Here is a 26,506-nt window from a genome sequence, read left to right as displayed (position 1 = left end):
TGACCCTTCGTGGAACTGCGTGTGTATACTAGTCTGGTGGATCTTCCACACACACACACACACACACACATACACACACGCACAGGCACCACATTGCTTCCAAATGGTCATTTTCCTGTTGTGTTTGCGTGGCGTGAAATAACACCATACTTTAGATTCATGTTATTAAATGCAGACGAGGTAGCTTTCTGTTTACGTGAAATAGAAACACGAACACTTGTATATTTACGGCTCAGGAGAAATAAGAAAAAATAAATAAATAAAAAAAAAATGTATAGAGCCATGTCAGAACATGAGTTGTTTATGATCGCTGTCCCGTGGAGAAATACCATTGTTTGGCCCCACGCATGAACTAACAAGGAGAGTCCATTTTCTCATATTTATACTATACTATACAGTAAATTGAATATTTGTCTGTATATTATTTTAAGCATGTTCTGTATAAGAATACACATTTCTGTATATTTTCTGCAATATATACAGAATATTGACTTGAACACAAGTATTGCAACGTCCACTTTAATGTTCTACATGTGCTTGCATACAAAATGAAGGCTTTTTACATTAGGTGAAGAAGTGCAACTTCCACTTTAGTGTTCTACATGTGTTTGCATACAAAATGCATGCCTTCTACATTCGTATTCATACAAATCTATGCTCCAGTGAAGCCTATTTTGTCTTTGTTCCTTTCTGGTGGGTTTCCATCAGCAGCTTCAGGGCAGCTCTATAGATGCACATCGAAAGGCCCAATAAGATGACTCTTACTGCGGTGTGTTTCTCTTTTTTCCCCCCCATCCGAGCATCACAGGGAGCCCTATTTAAGTAAATGACCCGGGCTAGAAGGCATACATATAAAGTCGATGATTTCCTACTATTTCACTGTTTATTGCCACGCTCTCTCACACGGAGGCATAAAAGGTGATTTGATTTGTGATTACACTACTTGCATACACACAACATATACAAGTTGATAGAAATGTCTGTTTCATTAATGAGAAACAAGCAACCAGCCATGTCCCTGAAAAGAAGAAGAAGGGGGGTGCAAGTTTCACAGATTAAAAAAAAAATTGTCACACAAGGGTGCTTTTTTGGGTCAACGTTCATGCATTTGAACACTTATAGATACATACACAAATGGGATTTTATGACAAGTGAATGACAACAAATGTAAACAATGTGCAATTTGCAGAACAATGGTCATCATTTAGGAGCAAAGTGTTCTATTTGTGAATGTGGTTTTTGTCATTTAGATTGTAAAGTCTGAACAGTCATTATTTACATGTTCTTTTTTTAACCTCCATTAGAAAGAATAGTGTGTGTGTTGGATGAGTGGGGGTGGGGGCTAGACCATGCATGTAGTTTTGAGTAAATCACCTTTTATACAGTAATATTGAATCTACTACATAACTGACGTATAAATGTGTGTGTTTTTTTTTACACAGTTGTTTTTGTTTACCGTGTGCATGTCAGTCTCTGCATGGCTCCCATCCCAGCTTGGCTCATTCCTGTCAGAGCTTTGACGTGTCTCCTCTCTTTCTCTTTTGTAGGAGATGACGGGGACTCACTTTCCACCCCGCCAAGCCAAAACTCCTCTCAATGCGAGGGGATCCCGAAGTTCATAAAGGGGATTATTTTGCATCTGGGCGTCTGAGACCTTCGGTGCCTCCGGATTTTACTTTGGATTTGGGATTTAATCGCTTCTCGGCCGGATGGAAAGCCGTGATTTCGCTCCTCCGCACCACCTACTGACGGAGCGGAGCGCGCTGGTTCACGGCGCCGCTTCTCGGATGGCGTCAGGCGGCCACGGCTCCGTGCAGCACCCGGCTCACTTTCAGCCGGGGAAGTACTTCTCGTCCCATCTCTCCATGACTCCGCACTCAGGTTAGTCTTGCGTGCATTTCTGGTTCTTTGTTAGAAAAAAAAAACAGATCTTCTACAGCACGTAGCCTACGTGCACTTTTTCATATCCCAATTGTACTGGTCTAAGCTGGTCATGCATTTATGTTTCATCAATTAGTAAAGTACTAATCATTGTCATTCTGCGTAATTAATTAGGATTGGGTAATTCCACTGCTTACACCTCCCATTAAACAATAAATTAAAGCTATTAACCGTGCGCGTCCCAGTGCACGACTTTCCTCCTTGAGGTTCTGGGAGGGGTGGTGGTGGTTCGGTTCTGGTGCATACGCATGGTCCCAAGGTGTGGTGGTGGTGGTGGTGGTGCTCTGCCTAATAGAGGTGCCAGTAATACCAGAAAATCCGGTTTCTATATTGAGTGGCGACGTGACGGGGTGCGAATGGGTTGACAGTGCATGCATTAGATTTAACAAGTAGCTTTGGTATCCTGTCTCAATGGGGGAGGGGGGGGGGGGGTGGGGGTACCTCCGGTGCATATGTGGAGAGGTAGGACTATAGAGACAAAAAAGAAAGACTTAAAATCGTATAAGCGGTTAATACCGAGATTAACTGGCTGTACGTGAACGTATCAGATGGGAGAGCTCATTAAATAACATTTGCAAATGCAGCGGTTTCTTTAAATGGACCACAATGCTTCGGTCCTATAGATCTGGTGTGCATAGAGAACCCACTTATCTGCTCTTATTTGCATATTCATTAGTTGTGCACTGCAGGAAAAAAAAGCATGTGGACATTTACATTTATCTTTCAAAATTATTAATTTTTTTTACTTTTCAGAATTTGACTGACTTTCACAATATAATATTATATATGTTGGAATATAAAAGCAATGTGACAAATTTTAGTAAAAAAACACAACATGTTTAGTTCATTCTAATGCGCATGGTAAATTAAATATAGATTTTATACAACACATGACTAAGCAATAAATACATTTTGTATAAAAATTCATTGTATCATTTCAAGAAAATATACCAAAGGGAAAAAAGGTCACTTTTTATGCATTTCCTAATTATTCTCCCCCCAAATATTCTCCAAACAAAGAGTTTATGCATGTAAAATAAGCCAGTTTGAACTAACACACTCCTAACCTGCCTAACGCCTTAACCAGATTATTCTGCACAAAGACTGATAGCGCTGCTCGCTCACATGCATTAAGGTCCAATTTAAACCTGATTCTGTAATGTCTGAGGGGGGAGAAAGCATAGTAATGCGGGGGGTGATAATGCTATTGAAATATATTCAAGGGGGGCCTCTCAGCGGGTCTCAAGGTGCATGACACTGTATTGAGCTTGCAGATATCCAGACTCTCCATGCATGTCTCTGATGGGGTTTTGACTGACATGATGGGCATGGAGGATTGCTGTTTTGGGGATGATGGGGGGGGGTTGCTATATGTGAGTATTTGCTTGGAGGTGAGAATGGGGTCGGGGGGTTACCTTTTTGTGCTTACCCCTCCTTAGAGATTTAGTGAGCTGTATGCCTGACTCCCGGCCTCAGCGAAGGGGTAGTGATTTGGCCACACTGAGACTGTGTGTGTGTGTGTGTGTGTGTGTGTGTGTGTGATACAGTTCTTACCTTCTCAAAACATAGTCTAGAGTATATCAACAAATGGAAAAAGCTTGCAATCCATCAATTTTTCTGAAGCCTCTTATTTAGATCAGCATGGTGTCTGCTCGGATATTGACACGCTTGACAAGGTGACGGACTGACGGCTGCATACCAAACGCCGCAAGACTCACCCCCCCCCCATTTGATAAAAACCTCCTAATGATATTACACAGGCGTCGAGATCGCCGATAGGAGCAGCGGGACAACAACCTTTGTCTTTGTCTGCCTCGCTGCCCTCTCATTTCTTTGCTGCTCATCCAGTTTCTTTCTTCCCCTTTTCCGTGTGGTTAGCCCTGGGCTGTGGTTGTGTGTGTGTGTGTGTGTGTGTGTGTGTGAGGGTGTGCGAGATGAAGGCTTAGCCTGCAGTAGCACAGGTGTGCAGTATTATGGAGGGCGTGGCACAGCTTGTCATTGAACAGGTGTGTTACTTCCCAGACAGCAGTTTTGTTTACATGACGGTGTATGTGTGTGTGTGTGTGTGTGTGTGTGTGTGTGTGTGTGCACAGAGAGAAAAAGAGATGCGTGTGACCTACTAAGACTGACATACACACGCACAAAGAAAGGTCCGTGTGTGTGTGTGCACACACGTGCAGCTGCACACACAAACACATTTCCGAATGTGCGCTTTGAAAAAGTAATAAACCATAATCGCAATGTTTCTGTTGGAGAAGATAACCTCTCCATCACCTCTTTTTTTCTTCTCTCTTTCATTTTTTCTTCCCATTCCCTTCTCCACACACACACACACACACACACCCACACACACACCTTTGCTTCCCTCATGCTCAGTCATGTTTGAGACAGACTGTTCCTCTACCACAAATGCATGTAAGATTGTGTCCGTTTTTTCTTTAGCTTTGATCGTCAGGACAGCACACATGAGACACGCCCTTCCGCTCTCCCGTTGACACATGTCTCACATGACCCGGGAGCGGAGGACGGTCCACGTGTGTATTGTTTAGAAACTGTCAACCCTCCTGTTTTTTTTTACGGTTCTTTCCTGTCGCCCTCACATTTAAATAGTTTCCTGTAAATTTGCCATGTTTTAACTAATTTAAAAAATATACGCTGACTGTATCCACGCTTGAGTTGACCAGATATTTATTCTTGTTGGGTGTTTGGGAAAAAAAATCCTTATTTCCCAGAAAATGTCCCTTATTTTCAAATGTAATGTTGACAGGTAGGACTGTGAGTCAGCAAAAGTCATCTGTTGTTTATGTGAGTGTTTAAAGAAAGTGGAAAAGATGAATGAGAATACTAATGAAGGAGGCATGGAAAGAAAAGGCTGAGTGTTTCCACCTGGTTGGTAATCCAGTCGGATTACAATCGCCTGACGGCACCCGCTGGCCGCCATACTTGTCTCCTCAGGCTGGAATCTCATGAGACAGCGACAGGAAGTGAAAGCGAGGGAGAGGTGTATGTGATATGAGTCAGCAATGGATGTGTCCATCTCAGACAGACCGGGCTCTTCTCAACCTAAGACTCCGGGTACAGGGGGGCACGTCCTGGGTGCGGAGTGCAAGACGACCCCCTGCGGGGAGGAGACAGCTGGTGGAGGACGCAGCCAGCTGAGGTGCCATTGGACGCCGCAAACTGTCTACTGACTTCTGTTCAAACATACTGTACATATTTATTTTGTCACACACCACAAAAAGTATTACATTTCATGTCATTTACATAATTAATACATTTTTAGAGTGACGTTTTTTCTGCAGTGCAGGGTGGCGACCTTTTCATCTGGTTTAGCGGTGGGATCGTTGGGGTTTTCCAATGGAATAATTGAGACGTGTTGGTAGGAAATGTATTTAGTTACACAGTAACTGGCTTCCCCCGACACGATTCACACTAATACGCAATCTAATTTCTAAACAACAATTATATTATTTATTTGACTTAACAAGATACACCACAAACAAACACTGCCATTGTATTGTCGTTGGCTCCTTTCACTGTTCCCTAACCAGCCTTGCTAGCCGGGGCAAGTTGGCTCCGTTGCCCTGGTTCTGGTTCTACCCACTAACAGTGTTCGCGTTAATTGAGTTTTAACTTTATTACATGCGTGGATGTACTGTCAAGTGAGCGAGTGCGTCATGTTTTGATGCATTACTTTCAGTCTTTGTATTCATTTTTCGATTTATATGTCTGGACTTGTCCATGAAAAACACCAAGGAGACCACAGGAAGTTGCTTTCAAGCAGAACAAGACAGTGAAGAGTATTTCTAATGTCGCTATCAATTAAAGTTTATTTAAATTGTAAACACACGGCCCTGAAAATGGTGTGTGTGTTAAGAAATTGGGAATAAATGAGTGAAAAAGGGAATTATAATGTAAATTCTAAGCAAGAAACTGGTTATTATTGCCGTGTCATTTATACCACCATTACTTGGCACGCAATAAAATCATTACAATCAAAATCATTTACAATACAAAAATATAATTACAATTACATTAACCTTCTAAAATAATTATGGGAACATCTCAAATACTAGAAATATAGTTTAACTATAATTAACTAACTTACTACTACTAAGTGGTGTATTGGCAAAGAGCCCGTTTTTTCGTGTGCATAAAATCAAAAAATATTTATAAAATATTATGGCACATCCCTTTTTTTAAATTTTATTTTAAATTTTTTTTATGGCACATCCCTAATGCGCCACTCATCTGCATCAAATGAAGATCATCACGGTAATAACGACAGCAACATGACTATCGGGCCTGTGAAGGGGTCACATGCGTGCAACTCTACTAAAAGACAATTAAGTGAGACCCTTTTTGAAGTCGTGAGGGAAGAGCGCATTTGTTCCCAGGCGTGTTTGCTCCGAGGACAGAAAGTCTTTTGTCTCATCTCCAACTCGCATCCAACATGTGAACAGCTGCTTATTGTCGGCGGTGCTGATTTTGAAGGGCCCATTCGGTTTCAACGTCTCGGGGCTGTGAGCGCACGTCGCCATCTGATGATCTGGCATGTGAATGGAAAGTGCCAGACTCTCTCTGTCCATTTTTTTTTTTTTACCCCCACCTCCTACGCCCCTCTTTTCCTCCTCCCTTGCCGGCCAGACCTCCCTTCCACTCACCGCAGCCCCGTTCCTCTTCCACCACATGCTCACCCTTCCTCCTCCTCTCCTTCTGCTTCCCTCTTTCGCTTCCCCTTCTCTGTTTCGAGTGGTCCTCCAGCCCTCCCTCCTCTTCCTCCTTCTCCTCCTCACAACCCTGCACCTCCATTCTCCCCGTTACTCTTTTCTTCTCAATTCATCCCCCTATAGCACCTCTTACATGTCGCTCATCTCCATCTAACTCCAAGACACACACGCAGTCGTCGCATACGCAAAGCAGCTTCTCTCAGCACTCCCATTTCTGTCTCATGTTCAACTCTCCACATTGCCTCATTGCTTTCTTCCTGTCGCCGTTGGATTGCAGCATCGAACGCTGGCATGTAACGTAGCAAAAACAAGCACATATTTCAATATCTTAAATAAGTAGTATAGCTTATTTAACAATTATGCATGCTGCTCTTTTCTGGGCCCCAGTGAGGCAAAGCGGGGGCCATGAAGGCATGCTTAGATGAGTACGGTGAAGTGAGTGAAAATTGACAATCATCGGTGACCTCTGACCTTATAATAATCCGCTTATGGTTGAATGTAGGAGGAAATAAATAATAAATGTCATTTCCTGGTTCTGTGTGACCAGATATACTTTATTATGTTATTAAAATATAATATAAACATGCTATGCTGTTTAGAATATTCTAATAATATAATACCAATAAATGCAATTTATTTTACAATGTAACATGATTATAACTTTTTCCCCTCAGCATTTATTAAAACCACAATTGATTATTTTCCAAGCGCGCTGTTAGTAGAGAAATCAGAGAAATAATAATGATGTAATGTAGGAAAAATACAATTGTATGAAAAGCGTCTTACTATGTTGGGTAAGGAGGGAGAGCTGTCTATTTAAAAATACAATACAAGGTGTTTTATGTGATTTTTATGTGGCTGCTCCCTCTGATATGAAAGCACCACAGTGGCTGAATATGTGTGTGTGTGTGTGTGTGTGTGTGTATGAGTGTGTGTGTTTGCAGACATTTGCTGTTTTACGGCCCCTTGGCTTTGTCACGGGGGTCAAGGCAAACCCCTTTCTTACTCCATGTGACCGAGAGGTGACATCACTTTGCAGTGGGGGGGGGTTAGGATAGACATGATGTCACAGGCTCCTTCCCACATGTGTTTTTTTTTTTTTTGGGGGGGGGGCACCAAGTGAAACGACACCTGAGACAAGCCTGCTTTATACTCGGGGGGGGGGGGGGGGGGGGGTCACGTTTAGGGCCGGACTTTGCGGACACCGGAGTCGACTTGTTTGATGCGTTTCTTGTGTTCCGCCTTTCTCCTCCATTCATTTCAGCTGTTTGCCCCATTCATATTGTAATGGCTTCCATTCAAGCGGGTCTACGTCCAGTTTGTTTTCTTGTTGGGGGTGTGTGTGTGTGTGTGTGTGTGTGTGTGGAGTGGGGGCGGAAGGGGGGCGGGGGTTCATCTGGAGGTGAGGATTACAAAGCCTCCCCAAACCAATACTGGAGGTTTCTTCATAGTTGTGCTGCCAAAAAGACGGAACAGATTGGTGTGACAGACAGGTAGACATTAAAAAGGTAATACGTAGCTGTGTGCGAGTGCACACGTGTGTGTGTGTGTGTGTTAGGGAGGAAGAGTTAGACATAGAGAGAAGCAGCTGTGTGGAACAGCATGGATCGTTACACAGTGACACACATGAAAGCATTAAGTATATTCAGGAGCCTTTGTTGAATATACATGCAGCCCAATGTATGTGTGTGTGTGTGTGTGTGTGCGCGTGCATGTGTGTGTGTGTGAGAATCCCCTCTCATGCTCTCACCCAGGCTGCGAGTATAGTGAGAAAAAAAAACAAAAAATGAGAGAGAAAGCTATGAGGAAAAGAAAAGATCAACAACAACAAAGATCCGTCATCAGTCATTCATGGCTAATCAGTCTCACGGGACACACACACACACACACACACACACACACACACTCACACACTGCCGAGGTCCTAATCCCACTGGGGCCGCCTGTGCCTCTACATGTGCCTGTCTAAATTTTGGATTCAGGCTGATTAAAAGCACAACTCCTCTTCTTGCTACCTTTCTTTCTCTCACCATCTTTTCTAGTGTGCGTCTTTGATTGTTGCTAAAGTGTCTACTTCTTCTTCTTCTTGTCTCTAATAACCTCCCACTGTCTCTCTCTCTCTCTCTCTCGCTCTCTCTCTCTTTCTGGCCTTTTCATCTGTGTTTTTCTAATGTTTGGAAGCATGTGTTTGCATGCTTTATATAGAAGTTTTTGTCTATATATGCATGAATATACTATATGTCGCTAATAAGTGTCCTGTTTGTATCACATTTTATTTTCTTGCATTCACTTTTTTCTGTCCCTTAAAGGGGAATTGCACTTTTTAAAAAAAATATTTTGCCCATAATTTACAATTTCTTTACCTTTTCTGTGCATTATAATGCAAGAAAGCGAGTTTATATGAGCTAGCTAACAATGGACGTCATGGGAAATACATATTTTGAAGCTAAAGCACTGCCAAAAAAAAACTAAAAAACGGCTACAGTTTTCCATTTACAAAGCAATATTATTATTGTAGCAGCTAGCATGAAAAATGATTTTTATCTCATAGACTAACACGTCGAGTCGCTAATGGCAGACTGAAGAATGGATACCTAGCTCTGAATTTTGCTACAAAGACAAGATGCTCGCGTGCTGGAAGATACAGCCATCCCAAGGGGAGCGGATATCATAAGTGTTGTCGCTGCTGTTGTTGTTTATAGAACTAGCATAAGTATGTGTATTAATGCGCCTCAAAAAGAAGTTTGGGTTGTGTTTTAAATCATCAATATCCCAATGACGTGCATTGTTAGCTAGCTCATATTAACTAATTTTCTTGTGTGAGAACGCAAAGAAAAATGAAAGAAATATGTGTTCATGTTTCACGTAATATTATGAATGATAAACAAATAAAGGCAGGGCAGTTCCCCTTTAAAAGCTGCCATTGAATAGAGGAGCCAATTAGCAATTCACATAAAAAAATACAATTTGCTATGATGGGCTGTTTTAAGAAATTGCTGGTAGTTTCAGTTTTTCCATTTGCGGTACCAAAGTGTACTTCAAGTGTGTGTGTGGTGTTGTTTTGCTCTGATTTGTACACTGGAAGTTAAAGTATAACTTAATTAAGAAGCGTGTTTTTGGGTTCAACATGTGCAGTACTACTCCGTGACTCAAAAATAAACATTGTTGAATTCATTCCCATGCATTTGATCATTAGATTATGATGAGGTGTATATAATTTTGTGGCAATTCATGCTGGAATTTTACACTAAAATGAGAACATAGTGCATTGTAGCCATCAAATCTTTTATTTTACTGACTAATCTGCACTTCTCATACAGCTATTTACATTTTAAATTGGACAAATGCAAACATATACAAGAATATGTCGACAAAAAATATCCATATGACTAAAACAACCATATACTGATAGTCTTTGATTTATTCCAATTTTATTTTATTATTCCCCTATTCCATCTTTATTTTTCTCCCACCTCTTAATTTCATCTTCCCTATCCAATAATCCTTCTTATTCCTGTGTAAATATGAGCCAAATGAAGGAGTATAAGGAGAGCGTGGAAAGCGGTGCTGAAATAAGGTCACACTAGGTTATTCTCATCTTCTCTCTCTCTTCATCACAGACTCCCATTCTCTTCCTCGGCGCGCTCCCTTGTTGCGTTCGCTGTCTGCCGATCCTCTGTCTTGTTTAGTCTCCTCGCACACACATTGACTGCAGCCTGACACCCCCACCTCCACCACTGCCCCCCCACACACACACACACCGAGGCTGACACCTGCGCGTCGAGCCGTTGAGAGTCTAATTTAAGTAAAGTGCTTCTCTAGGAACCACAACCCCTCAACTCACCGTAGTGCAGGTTGATACGGTGCAGCGTGGTTAAGCACACACACAAGTCATGTGTCGACACACACACACACACACACACACACACACATATCCTGCTTCAGTGATACTAAGCTATGATACCAAGCATACTGTAATAATAATAATAATAATAATTCCATATTTGATCCCCTCTGGGTGATTGACCTTTGCAGACATGCAGGACGTGGCAGCAAGTCTTGCCCAAGGACACTTAAGCAGAGTGCAATGCAGTCTGGCATTGGCACACTTGTCTGGTGCTTAAGGGGGGGTGGGGGTGGGGGGGCTATTTCCTCAGTGCACCACCTTGTTTCTCTTCTGCGTAGGTGTTTTGTTTCAATTGGAGAAGTTCTATCCTTGAACATACACAACCTGAACCTTTTTAATGAATCATTTTTTGGAAGAGCCCTGACCTAAACCTCGGCATAATAATTGTGTGGAATCAATTGTTGTTTAATTGTGTCATGAAGGACATCGGCCACGTCGATGTAAGCCAAGAGTGGTGTCTGAATGTGTGCACTTTAGCACTTTGAGTGCATGAGTGCACACTGAGGAATACGGCAAAATGTAGTAAAACACGCTACATTTCTCTCATCTCCTCCGGGCACTGAATGCAACATTGGCATTGAAAGAGGAGTTATACCTGGTCCAGCTTCTGGTCCACCCTTGAGACCCCATAGCGAGTATAATGGCTTAATAATACTTTGAACAGAATGTGTATCCTACTTAAAGTTTCAATAGTTTTGCTGTTTTTAAACAATCTCAGTACAGCGTTTGTACGAGAGAGCGAACGGAGCTATTAGAGTGATATTTTCACACCAACCTTGAAGGGTATTCAAGCTGTAATTGTGATGAGGAACACATGTTAAGTCGTAATCCAGCATCAGACGACATGGCTTTAAATACGGATTGTGTATTAATTACATTGATATGTGTCAAACTCGTATTTTGGCTCAACTTTGTTCCGTTGCATAATTGTGTATATATATATGTGTGTGTGTATCTGTGTGAGGATGAGTACGTGTTGGACCCACAAGGGTGTGGCACTGGCATGACTGGAGACGGACCAGAACTCCCAGAACAAGCTTCCACACACGCTACATAAAACATTCCTAAAGCATCTGTAACCTTATGCTTTTGATTTATGTGCGTTCACACCACTCCGACCGAGACACCCCCCCACTTTGTGATACCATATATGGTCTTTCCTCCGGTTAAAGGTGGAAAGGGGGGGGGGGTCTGAGGCATTAAAAAAAGTCTGTGAAGGAAAATGGGAACTTTTTTCCTACTTAGTCATATTCAGATGGTGTGTTTTGTAGGTCACCTTTGCCAATGGAAACATTTGTCGTGCTGAGACTCGTGTTCATTTAATCCTTCCTGCAAGTCCATTTAATGATTGATTATTTGCTTTGTGTAATGACCGCGCACCCCCAGCCAGCAGGTGATGTGTCTTACAGGCGAGTCTGATGGAGGGATCGGAGTCAGGTGTGTGCACAGCGACGTGCGTTTGTGTGTGTGTGTGTGTGTGTGTCCGCAATCTGGGAGTCGGGCTTTGAGCTGTGCTGTTCATAGTCTGCTGATTTATGCGCCTCACAGGGAAATCTCTCATTTGTTGCTCTTTCATCTCATTTTCCCCCTACACTCTCTCTCTCTCCTCCTTTCCTCTCACTCTTTTTCCCGTAATGTGATTCAGTGCAGCCGCTCGTCCCAGGTGACACGCCATGCTTTGCCTGCACACACACACACACACACACACACACACACACACACACACACACACACTCCTTTTCCCGGGTTCTCTGACTCCAGCATGAATGAGTCAAGAGGAATGGTTGATGAATAATAAGATAGAGCGCAAGGAAAAATGCTATCTGGATGTCGTCAAGCAAAAGAACCCCCCCTCCTAAACCCCGTCCCCGAACATATTCTTTGTAAGCACCATTCAGTCGCTTATTGACACATTGAATGTGTTTGTGTCCCGTGTGTGTGTGTGTGTGTGTGTGTCCAAGCGCCTTCTGCGACTGCCTTGTTTGAGTAGCCCTGTCACTTGTTCAATTCTGTGGTGTCAAAACAGATTAGAAAGGTCTGGCTTGACTCCTGCCACTAAATACACACTCACACACACACACACACACAGTCAGACACATGTATACACACACACACACACACACACACACACACGTATACTGGCTAGAGGCTCCGTGCCAGGGCCCTTGGTGTTTGGAGGCTTATGAAAGGGTCGGACTGACGAGAGAGTTGCCAAGTGTACGGCAATAGGCGTAGCAGCCAAGCTAACAAGAGTCAGAACCTCTGACACACACACACACACACACACACACACAGCGAGACGGAGTCTTTCAGTAGTAGGCTGAAAGATGGAGGCGTTTGTTAACTGGCGAATATGACAATAAGACATGAGAGGATATTGACGTTCAATCGGAGAGAGATTGATGCAACTGGTCGTGCTTCAGGGTGTGGCTATAAGAGGTCATGCGCAAACATGGAAATGAGTGCGTTGACGGATATCGATCGGTTACCAATCCACTCACACAATTGTTTGGTTCAATGCTGTGACAAAAAATTATGTGCAAAGAAGCGTTAGGGTCTCCAAAAAAATACATTTATGATAAAGAAATTGAAAGGAGCCCTGTGATTGGCTGGCGACCAGTCCAGGGTGTACCCAACCTCTCGCCTGAAGACAGCTGGGATAGGCTCCAGCACCCCCGCGACCATCGTGAGGAAAAAGCGGTAGAAAATGAATGAATGAATGAATTGAAATTTAGAAACAAGGTTATGTTTTCTGCACAGCATGTCCGCCATGTTTGTGTCCTCATACTGGATGACATGATGACATGACGACATGATGACATGACATATCACTGCTCATGACACTCATGCTCCTGTAGTCGTCCTCTTTGGCATCCTATTCCTCCTTTTCCGCTATCCTCCCTTCTCTTAGAATAGAATAGCCAGAAACCTTGGGACGCTCCGGTCCGCTATCTTTCTAGAGCTTTGCCGAGGCACACATACACACAAAAAACACACACATACATACACACAAGCATACCAGATTTTTTTTTTTTGTTTCATGTCGCCACATGCAACATTCTGCACATACTTTATATGAGTGGTTTAAAACAAATGTGAGAACAGATTTCTTATCATCCAAAAATAAGATGCTAACCTTGGCTGCTTTTCATCATTTGACACCTTCGTCTTCTGTGGATTTTTGCATTGAAAGTCTTTTTTTTTTTAAATGACAGTCTGCCCTGTTTGAACCATGTTTAATTAAAATTGGCGGCATAAAAAAAAGCTGCCTTGTAGCTGTGAAAATGTAAGGGCACTTAAGTACAATGCATCTGTTATTACATTTTATTTTATTTTCCATTAGGTAAGAATAATATAATCAAGTCTGGCATTGGCATATTCCTATAATGATGCCAAGCATAGTGGCCTCATTGGTGTTACAATTGAATAAAGAAGTTGTATTATTATTTTTTTCTTGACTTTAGTGTTAAAAATCAACGCTAAAGCCCGTGTGAGTCATTTTAAACGCTTTTACTCTAATAATTGTACAGATTTTTTGGCACCAAACTCCACTTCAAGATGTCTGCAAACTTATTTTTAGCACTGTTATCTATGGCGACGCCAGAAATATGCAAAGCAGCCAAAACCTGCAGGTCCACTCCTTCTCTTTTCTCCCCTATCAAATGCGGCGGCCTTTACTGTCAATCATAAATCAACAAATCAAACTGTCAGTACAGTTGAATGAATGAATGTAAACAGAAAGTTCTGATTTTTGCTGTCTTGGATTGTCAGCATCTGATCTGAGGATTCACCGCGTCTGTATTGACACACTTTTCCCGCCTCGTGATGCCATCTGGGAGAGCGGGTAGCGTACAAGCGTCTTTTCCTCTTTAATTACTACTATGGAGACTGAATATGGCAACGCTCTCAGGCAGCAGCTCCTGTTTATAGTAAATAACGCATAACATGCACCATGCACAGCAACATGCGCCGCATCGTCTCGGCTTCACTTGGGTCACAGTTGCGCTTTTTTTTTTTTCATGTGACGAACAAAAGCCCGACTTAGTGGGGTCAGGGTGCGTTTGTTTTGTTCGTCTTTGCGTCTCATGAAGCACTCTACTGACATACCTCATCGGTTCATTTCTTAATGCATAATTTGGGCTCAGAGTTTCACCGGGGGAACAACGGGAGGATGTAACGGTGACAGATGGAAAGGGAATGTCGGGATCGGGATAAAACAAAGGCGGAAACAGAGGGCAGGAAGAGACGTAGGGGTGTGGGGGTGGGCGGGGTAAAGAAAGCAAACAGGGACAGAAATAAGGTTTACGTTAGCGGCTGGCCTTTGAGATGACTTTCCATATCAGCAAGCCAGAGGAAACGGGCAAATATGATTTTCTCCTCAACTCGTCAACAGAAAACAGACCAAGCGGGCAGGGAGGGAGGTGACAGGAAAAGGGAACGGGGGGCAAAACAGGGAATATTGATGGAGATAAGTAAATGGGAAAAAGATGGAGACATGGGGGGGGGTCTGGCTGGAGAACTACTGTGGGAATAAACGGGCACACTGGAACGCTAAGCATTCCGAGAGTGCTAATCAATAACTTATATTGATGTATTTAACATGAATTTTTAAATGAGCGTTTTGGAGATATTTTAAGATGACTGTAACTTTAAAAATGTAGTGCTTAGCCGCTTTCTGTTGTATGTCGTAAAAGATGAGGTGCAGGCATGCTAGCGAGTGTATCATTTTCTGTCTGACTTGTGTATGTGTGTGTGTGTGTGTGTGTGCCCGCACTGCCGGGGGGGGCGGGGGGGGGGGGCTTGTGAAACCAGCCTGAGACATATATGAGCTTGTGTTTTATTATGACTGGCTGAAAGGCCACTGATCTACAGTTGTACAAGCGTGGTTTGGAGCTTAAAAGAAAGGAAAAAAAAAAACAAATCTTCCAAAAATATTTTGACAGGGCAAAAAAAAGAAATACCAGAAAGAGTAAAAAAAAAGGAGTTCACGTTTTGCTGTACTAATTACAGGGCAGGGAACATACTGTACACTACATGGACAAAAGTCCTTTGTTGTGCAGAATATAATGTCATAGCTGCAATATGAGTCCCTGAAGCCGGTTAATGAACATAAAAACACGAGTAAAATCTATCATCTTCCTTGCTGGCTTGCTCCACTTTTGAGAGAAGAGGCGCTCAAACCTTTCATGACATCACGAAGGAAAACACTCATGCCTCATGGACACCACATCTAATGCGTACGTACTACTGTAGCTACTGTAGATGAGTCCGCCCCATGTTTATGCCTACCACTTCACAAAGAGCAACTTTATATGAAAGAAAAAAAATCTAAATAAGCAGGCTTTGCTACACATCTAAAAATAAGCACGGCGCTATGCCGATGGCTGTATCATTGAGTCTGCCACAGACGTGGGAGCTGTCATGTTGCAAATAGGCTAACCTTAGTTTAATTGTGTTCTGCATGTTATGTTGTTATATGTAACATATGACATCACAATGTATTCTTAAAAAGTGGATAAAGTGCACAATAAATGTACACTATAAATGTAGTTCCAATATTGTATTCTTGTGTTAAATGATGCCAAAGTTTCAGATAATTAGGTTTTCGCATTTGGAAGTGAGCCCTGAAAAAAGTTTGCATGGCTCAAGATGCTCTGTTTCAGAAGGCGTGGTAAAACGTACCCCTTTGTGATGTCACAGAGGAGCGGACTTCCTTATATGGCCATGGCTGTCCAAGTGGTTGGAGTTTGGGATTCCCTACCAGCAAAAGCTCTTGCACCATTTATCAACTCCTACAAAGTTGGCTTTGCAGCTAGCGACACAAACCGGAAGTCCTTCTAAGCACTTGGGACCGTGACCAATCACAGCGGAGTGGGTGTGCCTGGAGGCGTGCCGTGCATGGAATAAAGTAAAATAAACCGTTTTCGGGCAAAGCACAAAAAAACAAAGAAATACAACTGAATAGGTGCACATTCTGGAAGAACTAAAAAGCCTTCTGTGCTGGTTATCATGAGTAGCTGCTCTATAGGCGTCAACAACGTAGATGTATTTAAAATTAATTTTCTATTGCTTATCCTCACGGGGGTTGCGGGGGTGCTGGAGCCTATTCCAGCTGTCTTGGGGCGAGAGGCGGGGTACACCCTGGACTGGTGGCCAGCCAGCCAATCACAGGGCACATATAGACAAACAACCATTCACACTCACATTCATACCTATGGACAATTTGGAGTGGCTAATTAACCTAGCATGTTTTTGGAATGTGGGAGGAAACCGGAGTACCCGGAGAAAACCTACGCATGCACAGGGAGAACATGCAAACTCCACACAGAGATGGCCGAGGGTGGATTGAAAAATAATTTCGTACAATAATTTAGTGCTAATTTAGCCTTCCATAAATGGTATTCCTTCATCTTAACAAGACATTGTATGCTTTAAAGTTTTCGGGATCGGTTTGGGTGCCTTAGTGCACAGACAAATTCATGCTTGAACAAACTGGGTTGTATAAAATCTTGTTGAAGACAAAGAAAAAGATGGAAGAAATGCCTGGATGTCAGGTTGGGTTGTGGTGGGGGCGAGGAGGCTTGTGTGTGTGTGTGTGTCTTTGTGTGTGTGTGTGTGTGTGCGCTGCTCTGATGCAAACTGTTGTCGTAATTGTCTCGCCAAGGCAGTGTTTATGGGTAACGACCCAACCCACCACACTTGCGCTGTCTCCCCATCCAGCGACTAATTACCTGACTCCCTGTGGATTTGTTTCTTCCTTCCCCTCGACAACTGTTCAGGTTGTTCCACCAAATGAGAGCACGCTGATAAGTGCAGGCACATTCAAACCAGCCAAATTCAACAGAGCCCGTTCGCTCTCTCGCCACTTCGACGCCTGTCGTGCGCACGCCGTGGAACCGTATAACGGAGTCCCTGCGCGGCTTGGGAGGATACTGTCAAATCTGAAGGGAAGTAGGAAGAACCAGAGCTTATTTAATCTTACCCTTTCCCATGTCTCAGCATTTATTGAGTCATGTGTTTGTGATAAGTTATTTGATGAGTTAAGAAGGGTGCCCAAATGTGGCCCGCAGGACACTAGTTTGAGGCCCCCGCCTTGACATGAAAGTTTAATGTTAGTGCGGCCCGTGCAAGTTTGATATGGATGCTGTATGGTATCATGTACCCAGAAAAAATTATTACGTTTGATTCATGTTCATGTTAAAGGTTAAATAACTGTTAATAGTTATCCTCCCTATCCGTGTGGAAGTGGTAAGTTTTTGGCTATTTAAGTTTAAAGGAAATAACTTGAAGGCTACCGTTTAGGTCGCTAGCTCTCTAGTTTGCGAGTTAGCATGTGTCTCAAGACCCTGCAGTTGCGCAATATGTTGTAAATAAAAAAATATAAATGTGATTATAGTCGTGTTTTGTCATGTCTACAGGGCTCTAATAATGCTTTGTTCATTTTAATCTGAAAAAAAAAATTGTCTACCCACCAACTATATGTGGTTTCTTAAGTTTTTATTATTTGCCGTATTATTATTATTATTATATTTATTTATTTATTACTGATTAATTGATTTTCTTTATTCTTGATTTGTTTATTTATTTTTCATCTTATTTTGTGTAGAAAAATAAAAAGTAAGATATTTGAGAACAGTGGAATGTTTTCTTGTAGAAAATTGGAACCAAGGCGAAGTTTTTAAAACCCGAGTTCCAGTGGCTTGCGTTTGAGACCCCTGGTTTAGAGGGACAGGAAGTGGAAGCTTGTTTGCACATATGCTGTGTTAATTAAACATGCCGTCATTCTTCTCCACAGCCAAATTTAATCAGCAGCGTTCAGAAATACAACCTTTAACCTCTTTTTTCCTTCTGTCTCTCAGGTGCTTCCTTTATGGGTTCCTTCCTGTCCAGCGGTTTGGGGTCACCACCCTCCCACCCGTCTCACCCCTCGGGACCCGTTTCCTCCCCATCATCTCCCTCGTACAGGACCGGACCCCATTCCAACGCTTCCCCTATCTGGTTCCCCCATTCACATGAAGGTAACACACACACACACACACACACACACACACAGTTTTAAATATCTGCTTAATCCAAGGTTTTGGTTTTGGGATTAGATGGTGATGAAGCCATTAAGTGGTTTAACCAACAGTGAGCAGAGGCCTAACACATGATGCCTCAGATGACACTACTTACAAGACACACAACTACACACACACACACACACACACAACTCATCCAGCTCTGCCAGCATGTGGTTTTGTGTTTTAAATGTTCTGGTTCTGACCCCCAAAATGGGTGTAATAACGATCAACATAACTGTTTTCCGTAAACAGCCTCCTTTTTTTAACTTCCTTTTACATGTCATCCTTCGCCCCCCCCCTCCCCCCCATACACACACTTTGAGGCTTTTATGAGGTCGTACACCCTCCTCACGCACACACACACACACACGTATACAATTTCCATCGCTTCAGAGGAAATTACATTGACTTGCCTTCATTTCCTGAAGACGACGTTTAACCTAAAACCTGGAGTCTACCCTAAAACATAATGATATACTTTATGGTAGGCTTAATTTACAGGTGTGTGTGTGTGTGTGTTCTAGGACACACTCACAGGCCACTACATTAGGTACACCTGCACAATTCAAAGCAGTGACGCTCCGTTTTTATTGGCCTTGTCTTGTCTTCTCAGTGAAGTAAGGAAGCAACCAAAATATATCAAATAACATCCAAGACTTACTTAACTTACTCCCCCTCTGTCCGGACCCCCGGCTTCAGGGGCCCCCTGTGGGCAAACCGACCTCCAACGGCACCCTTCCTGATCAAAAAGACACACAACTTTGTGTGCATCTACACACGCACACTGTGTCGTCTTTTGACAGTTAACCGTCAAACAATGACTTCGACTTTATCTATGCTTTCCACAGCTACCGCAGCTATGTATGCATCTGAGTGGACGTGGGTTTTTTTTTTACATTTTTTTTGGTCAATTTTTAATCCATTGTGTTGCACATTTACACAGATCGGTTTTTACAGAAGTGAAAAAAAAAAAAAAAATAGGACTGACAAAGATTTTGAGGCTACCTTGGCACTGCGAATGTTTGAATGTGGGAGGTGAAAACACTTTAAAATAAATGACTAGTAGAACCATTATGCAGCCCTGCAGTGACAAAGGCATTCGAATTCTGACAGTAAACCCTGGCTAATTAAAGGGACGGTATACAACTCGCTCTAAATTGCATTTTTAGAACACCATGCAGCACCGTGGTGATTTTTAAAAAAGTGCAAAAAATGTCTATATTTCACAATGAAACTGCATAAAAAAATTGTCTAATATTTTCATTCCAATTAAAATGACTGCTGTCACTCACGGCCAGTTACTGTATTAGTAGCGGCTGCATGGCGGACTAGGGGTTAGCGCGCAGGCCACACAGCTAGGAGACCCAAGTTCGATTCCACCTTCGGCCATCTTTGTGTGGAGTTTGCATATTCTCCCCGTGCATGCGTTGGTTTTCTCCGGGTACTCCGGTTTCCTCCCACATTCCAAAAACATGCTAGGTTAATTAGCCACTCCAAATGTGAGTGTGAATGGTTGTTTGTCTATATGTGCCCTGTGATTGGCTGGCCACCAGTCCAGGGTGTACCCCGCCTGTCACCCCAAGACTGCTGGGATAGGCTCCAGCAACCCCTGCGACCCTCGTGAGGGGAAAAAACAGCAGAAAATGAATGAATGAATGTTACTTAGTAGCGACTGCATGGCAGACGAGTGGTTAGCGCACAGGCCACACAGCTAGGAGACCCAAGTTCGATTCCACCCTGTCTGTGTGGAGTTTGCATGTTCTCCCCGTTCATGCGTGGGTTTTCTCCGGGTACTCCGGTTTCCTCCCACATTCCAAAAACATGCTAGGTTAATTAGCCACTCCAAATTGTCCATAGGTATGAATGTGAGTGTGAATGGTTGTTTGTCTATATGTGCCCTGTGATTGGCTGGCCACCAGTCGCCTCAAGACATCTGGGATAGTCTCCAGCACCCCCGCGACCCTCGTAGGGATAATCGGTAGAAAATGAATGAATGAATGTATTAGTAGCTAAACTTTTCCAAATTACTAACATTATCTAACATAAACATAACTTGTGTTCCGTCGTCGTACTCTCGTACTCAAAGCAGGAAGCGGCGGGATATAACGTGAGTAATATATTCAAATCTACATAGACATGACATTTTATTGCACGTCTGTCTCAATAAGAGGCGGTGAAAAACATCACATACAGAATCTCAATGAACGCACGCACTTATGTTCTTTGGTACTTTATGACAAATTTCAACGAAACTGTAAAGAGCGTAGAAATCTGATACGGTTTTTGAAAAGACACAACCTGCTCATTTTGTAGCTCATCCGGCAATAAATAGTAACATTTAAGCCCTGGAAATGAGCGCTAACGTCTCCTGGAGTGGCTGTCTTATAAATCAGCTTCATAGAAAGGAAAGGGGGCGGCGGGGCGGCGGGACGGCGGGGCGGCGATAGAGCAGAGAGCAGCGGCAGTCAATGGAGAGCATGTGTGTGGGTGTGGGTGGGTGTGTGTTGCCTATCAGACGGATTTGGTGTCAGTGTGCCTCAGCTTTGATGTTCCGAACACGCGTGTGTGTGTGTGTGTGTGTGCGTACTTGCATTCACGAACACACTAACACACTACAAATGATTGTTTTTAAGAATTCAAGCCAGGGAGCTCCGCCGGGCGTTGTGCCATCTGGCTAGTGTCCAGAGAGTAGAGTGTGGAGCCAGCACAAAGAGGAGAGACCTGGCCGACACACACACACACACACACACACACACACATAGATGAAACGCTCCGGCACACAAATGCGTACTATATGACATATTTCCGAACACACACATATTCATATGCACGGTCTCACTCTTCCACACCTGGCCTTGTTTCCTTGGCTCCTTCTTACTTTCTTCACCGATGTCCTCTCATCTTTTCCATCTCAAAGCTCTCCTCTTCCCTTTCACTCCCCCTTCTTCATCTTCCATCCTGCCTATTCCAAACAACACACACACTTGCCTCTCTGTACGCCTCATGGCAGCAACATCCCATTATAGGCTTTTCATAGCGACAGGCCCTCTTCTTTTGGTGTCTCTTTTACTTGCACTTTCTCTTTGTCATTTATTCAATCTCTAACCCTTCGTCCTTTTGGTCTCCATCCTCGTTTTTTTCCCCTCCTTTGCTGTCTTTGTTCCTTTCTTTCACTTCCCATCCTCCTGAATTTTATCACTTGTCATTACTTGCAGGGGAGGGGGGCTGGCTTTAGATGACTGATAGAGCCTTTTGGCTAATTGTTGCCATTTAGATTCACTGGTTGTTAACCATTCAGAGTAATCACATTCACACACACACACACACACACACACACAGTGTAGTGTACACATTTGTGCATTTACATGGCTCACATAAACATGCAGACACTCAGAGCGCCCCCACCCCCTCCACACACACACACACACACATGCCGGAGCAGAAAAGGGGGTGCCGGTGGTTTTGCAGTGTGACTGTGGAATGCGTAGGATGAGTTTTTATGGAGTGCTGTTTACTTTGGCCACCGCCATTAAACTTTTAACGGCTGCCAATTAACGGGCCGGCAAGGATACTCTGTGGGGCATGAAAGCAGCTGTTTGAGAACGGAGCGCGCACACACAAACGCAGTTCAAGCCCTTTCCGTCCGCCGAATGCGGAGACGGGCGCCTCCTCCTGCGCGTTGTGCGTTTGCTGCGGTTTTGCCGAAGATAATGCACGGCGTGCGGCTACAGCGACGGCTAAACACTCTCGCTCTACACCCTGTCAGCACCGCCATCGAGATCTCTTCAATTCCACAAAGCAGTTCAACGTCCTTGAAGAGAGGGAACAGAGTGGAACGACCATTTACCTCCCGGTGACCTCGTGTGTGTGTGTGCGCGCGCGTGTATGCGTGCATGTGATGGTTTATACAATTTGTCTTGGGTTTGTGGGGAAAACATGTTTTGTAGGAGAGCAAATTCCATCTGGTTAAATGCTGCAAACACTTGGCAGTAGCTGTCTACTGTGGTTTTTGTCACCACTTTGTCCACTGTAAATAATGTCAAGTCACGAGGCATGTTAGTGCAAAAGTGAATTTAGCAGTCTTTTTTTAAAAAAAAAATACAAAATGGCAATTTCATGATAGATTGTGGAAATAAATTGTTTACAGAGCTGCTGAATGTCACTGCTCTCCCCTCGCTCTGACAGGTTACCCCAGCTATTCGGGAAGCCTCGCCTCCCCTTTTCTTTCCATGAGTCCCCTGGATCACCATAGCAACGGTCTATATGGACAGCACCGCTTCTATGAAACTCAAAAAGGTAAGTTTTCATGCACCGTGCTGCCACTTACTGTACGTATGGATCAATTCAAGCCGAGTCTTCTCCTCTCGTAGATCACTTCTACCTGAGAGGCCTTCCCACCCAGCCAACTCTGCTCTCCACCAATCACAGCCTCCCCACACTTGCCAGGACTGCTCCCGGCCACGCCCTCGGCTCCTGCAGCCGAGACACGGACAACACGGGAGGAGGTGCTAAGAGCAGCAGGGACGTAGTCGAGAAAGGGCTTTCGACCCTGAAGGAGAAAGAAAGATCAAGCAGCAAGGAGCGCCACCAGGAGAGCAAAGACAAACACCAGCTTCATTATCATCATCAGGCCAGCCCTGCTGCCACGCCATCCAGCTTCCATCATAAAGCGTTCCCACACCCCCCCCATGCACTCCTGCCCCACCTCGCACCCCAAAGCAAAGACGAGGATCCCAGACACCTTCTGGAAAGACACAAGGACGGTGAAAGCCAAGGAATGAAACATATGAGTGCCTGTAAGCTCTCCAGTAGTTCTGGTCCAGAGACCGGCTCCAGTGGGAAGGGGGGCACGTTAAGCAGCTGTAGTGGGAGTGGAGCGGGTAGAGCTCTTTCGGGAAGCAGCAGGCGCTGCTACAAAGAACCCACAAACGGAGACATGAGGATCAGTGACTCAACCGCTTCCTCGGAATGTATAAGAAGAGGTGCCATGATGGCACCTCCTCACTCTGTGGCCTCCTACTCCATGCCTCCGCCGCCACCTCCTCCACCGCCTCCTCACACCTTGCACATGGGCTCAGCGGTGGTCGGGAGCTGGCTTCACCCGCATCACCATCCAGAGTTTTACTGCCCCCCGGCCCCGATTAGTATCGTGCCCTCCAAAGATCCAGTTTCTGGAGGGTCCAGCAGGGAGGCAAAAGTCACAGGCCCAACTTTTGTACCCTCAGTGGGCCCTTTGGGAGATCTGGCAACCCCCGAATGTCGTGGAGCAGGAAGTGGTGAGAAAAAGGAAGACAAGAACGGGGAAGGATCTTGTGAGAATCCCTCTCATCACCTCAGTCGCCTTAGTAGTTGCCAGAAGAAGGACAAATCCCTAACACATTTGCAGCAGCTGGGATACGGCAAGGCTGACAAACCTCCCGATTGGAGCCAACAAACACAGCACTTCCCAAAAGCCAATCCCAACTTGAGCTCCCAGCCGGAGCTGCGGCCGTGCAGCCTGGAAACATCGTCATCCGTCAGAGATGTGGAGGCCGAGGAGGATTTCTACAGGCCCTCTCTTCCGCCGGACGCCCAGGGGACGCACCTTGGGGCAGGGCAGTCCGCAACCAAGAACGGCTCCCCACCTTTCAGGGACTGCTCTCAATCGGGTTCTCATTCGGATGGAAAAGTGGCGTCGGCAATTCAGAGGGAGGGACAAAAGGTTGCTAGGATACGACACCAGCAACACATCAGCCACGGTGCAGATGTTAAGGGCAGGGATGGAGGCCAGGCGTTAGCATTTTGGGGTGCGCGAGGAGGTCCCCTGGAGGATCAGAGAAAAGACTCCCATCATGCATCAGGGAGTGAAATAAGAGGCCTCAGCGGCGTCGCTCCCGACAACCAATCTACGGGTTTATCCCATCCCACACCGCACACCGCAGAAGGCGAGGGCAGTGCCATGAAGAACCTCATGAACTACAGCTCCCAGCAGCCTTTGCTGCTGCCCCAGCGGAGCCCCTTCGGAGGCCTGGGCTGCCTGAAGCAGGCCGATGAGCGATCAGAGAAAGTGGAAAGAGGGGGGGGCAAAAACAACAGCCCCCTACAAGACCTACCTAAACAATCCCTCCCTCCTCGCCGAGGCTCCTCCAACGAGGGGGAGAAGAGCGATAGAGGAGGGAGGGAAGCCGGGGAGCTCGGAGAGGGGGAGGTACGACAGCCTCCGGTGGGTATTGCCGTTGCGGTCGCCAGGCCCCCCCATCGCTCTTCAGACAACACCCCCGGACACAGCAGACAGGGCAGAGTCCTGCCCTGCATGAAAGGTCAGCCATGGTCTATGTTTGCTGCATTGGAAGTCAATTTGTGCTCTTTTAGGGCTTCGGGCTACGTTGCAGGAAATATGAGCTGCTGGTGCAGAGTAGCCTTCATTTCTTGGTCTGTTTGATGTTAATTGGGGACTCAACAGGCCGGCCAATTATTACATTGCAGACATTTTTCCAAGCACACCAGACATCTAGATTTGCAATTTTTACTCTTTGAAATAGATGGATGAAGACTATACTTTATTGCATGTGCATCCCCCCCCCCTCTCCCCCAACAATCCTTCTGGTTCAATGACTAGTTCAATTCAGTTACAACATATGAGCTTTGTTTGGATAAAGGACACGTCCATAGTAGCATAGTAGTGCTTCTCTGTGGACCAATCAAAGGGCTGCAAATATGTGAGAACACATTATGCATAAATGAATATAATGAAAATACAAAATGTGAGTTAACATTTTCTTAATGGCTGCATGGTAGACAAGTGGTTAGCGCGCAGGCCTCGTAGCTACGAGACCCGAGTTCAATTCCAATCTCGGCCATCTATGTGTGGAGTTTGCATGTTCGCATGTTTTCTCCGGGTACTCCGGTTTCCTCCCACATTCCAAAAACATGCTAGGTCAGGGGTCTCAAACTCACGGCCTGCGGGCCAAATGCGGCCCGCGGAACGCTAGTTTGAGGCCCCCGCCTTGATATGAAAGTTTAATTTGTTAATTTGTTTCATTTGTTTTTTGATTTGCTTATTGATTTTTGTGTTGAAAAATAAAAATTAACATTAAACATTTATTTAATAATTTAATAATAAATAACAATTAATTTGCTAATTTGTTTAATTTGTTTTTTGATTTGCTTATTTATTTTTCCATCCTATTTTGTGTCGAAAAATAAAAATTAACATTAAACCTTTATTTAATAATTTAATAATAAATAAAAATAATTTGCTTTTTCATTCATTCATTTTCTACCGCTTTTCCTTTGTTTAATTTGTTTTTTTGATTTGCTTATACATTTTTCCGTCTTATTTTGTGTCGAAAAATAAAAATTAACATTAAACATTTATTTAATAATTTAATAATAAATAAAAATTAATTTGCTGATTTGTTTAATTTGTTTTTTATTTGCTTATTTATTTTTCCATCTTATTTTGTGTCGAAAAATAAAAATTAACATTAAACATTTATTTAATAATTTAATAATAAATAAAAATTTATTTTATTTATTTTCTCCGGGTTCTTTCCTCCCCCATTCCCAAAAATTTGGTTAATTGGCGACTCCAAATTGTCCATAGGTATGAATGTGAATGTGAATGATTGTTTGTCTATATGTGTCCTGTGATTGGCTGGCTGGCGACCAGTCCAAGTCTCCTCAAGTCAGCTGGGGTAGGCTCCAGCGTGGCGCCTAGTGAGGATAAGCAGCATATAAAATAGATGGAAAAAGATGAAACAAACATTGGAGACAATTGTTCTGGAGCAAATTTTGTGCATTTTTCTTCACCACACGTTCTGCTCAGTGTCTCGTCCTCGGAAGTTGATATCACAGACGTTAACCAGGCATTTGAAAAATCTCTC

General features: G+C 43.9%; 1 protein-coding gene across 3 annotated transcripts in view; it reads left to right on the top strand.

The window, feature by feature from the left end:
* bahcc1b (BAH domain and coiled-coil containing 1b) overlaps positions 1–26,506 on the top strand; it is a 62,816-nt gene that overhangs the window by 12,220 nt on the left and 24,090 nt on the right. For all 3 annotated transcript variants that reach the window (XM_058062558.2, XM_058062557.2, XM_058062556.2), the window contains exons 2-5: positions 1,548–1,881; positions 18,438–18,596; positions 22,827–22,937; positions 23,012–24,940. In XM_058062558.2, the coding sequence (XP_057918541.2) occupies positions 1,710–1,881; positions 18,438–18,596; positions 22,827–22,937; positions 23,012–24,940 (2,371 nt within the window). In that variant the 5' untranslated portion in view covers positions 1,548–1,709. The remainder of the gene's footprint in view (positions 1–1,547; positions 1,882–18,437; positions 18,597–22,826; positions 22,938–23,011; positions 24,941–26,506) is intronic.

Source organism: Doryrhamphus excisus, linkage group LG2 (genome assembly GCF_037039965.1).
Source record: "Doryrhamphus excisus strain RoL-2023G ecotype Guam linkage group LG2, RoL_Dexc_Guam_v1.1, whole genome shotgun sequence".
Lineage (NCBI taxonomy): Eukaryota > Metazoa > Chordata > Actinopteri > Syngnathiformes > Syngnathidae > Doryrhamphus > Doryrhamphus excisus.
Note: the sequence above shows the minus strand (reverse complement) of the source record. Positions and strands in the feature narration are given on the sequence as shown.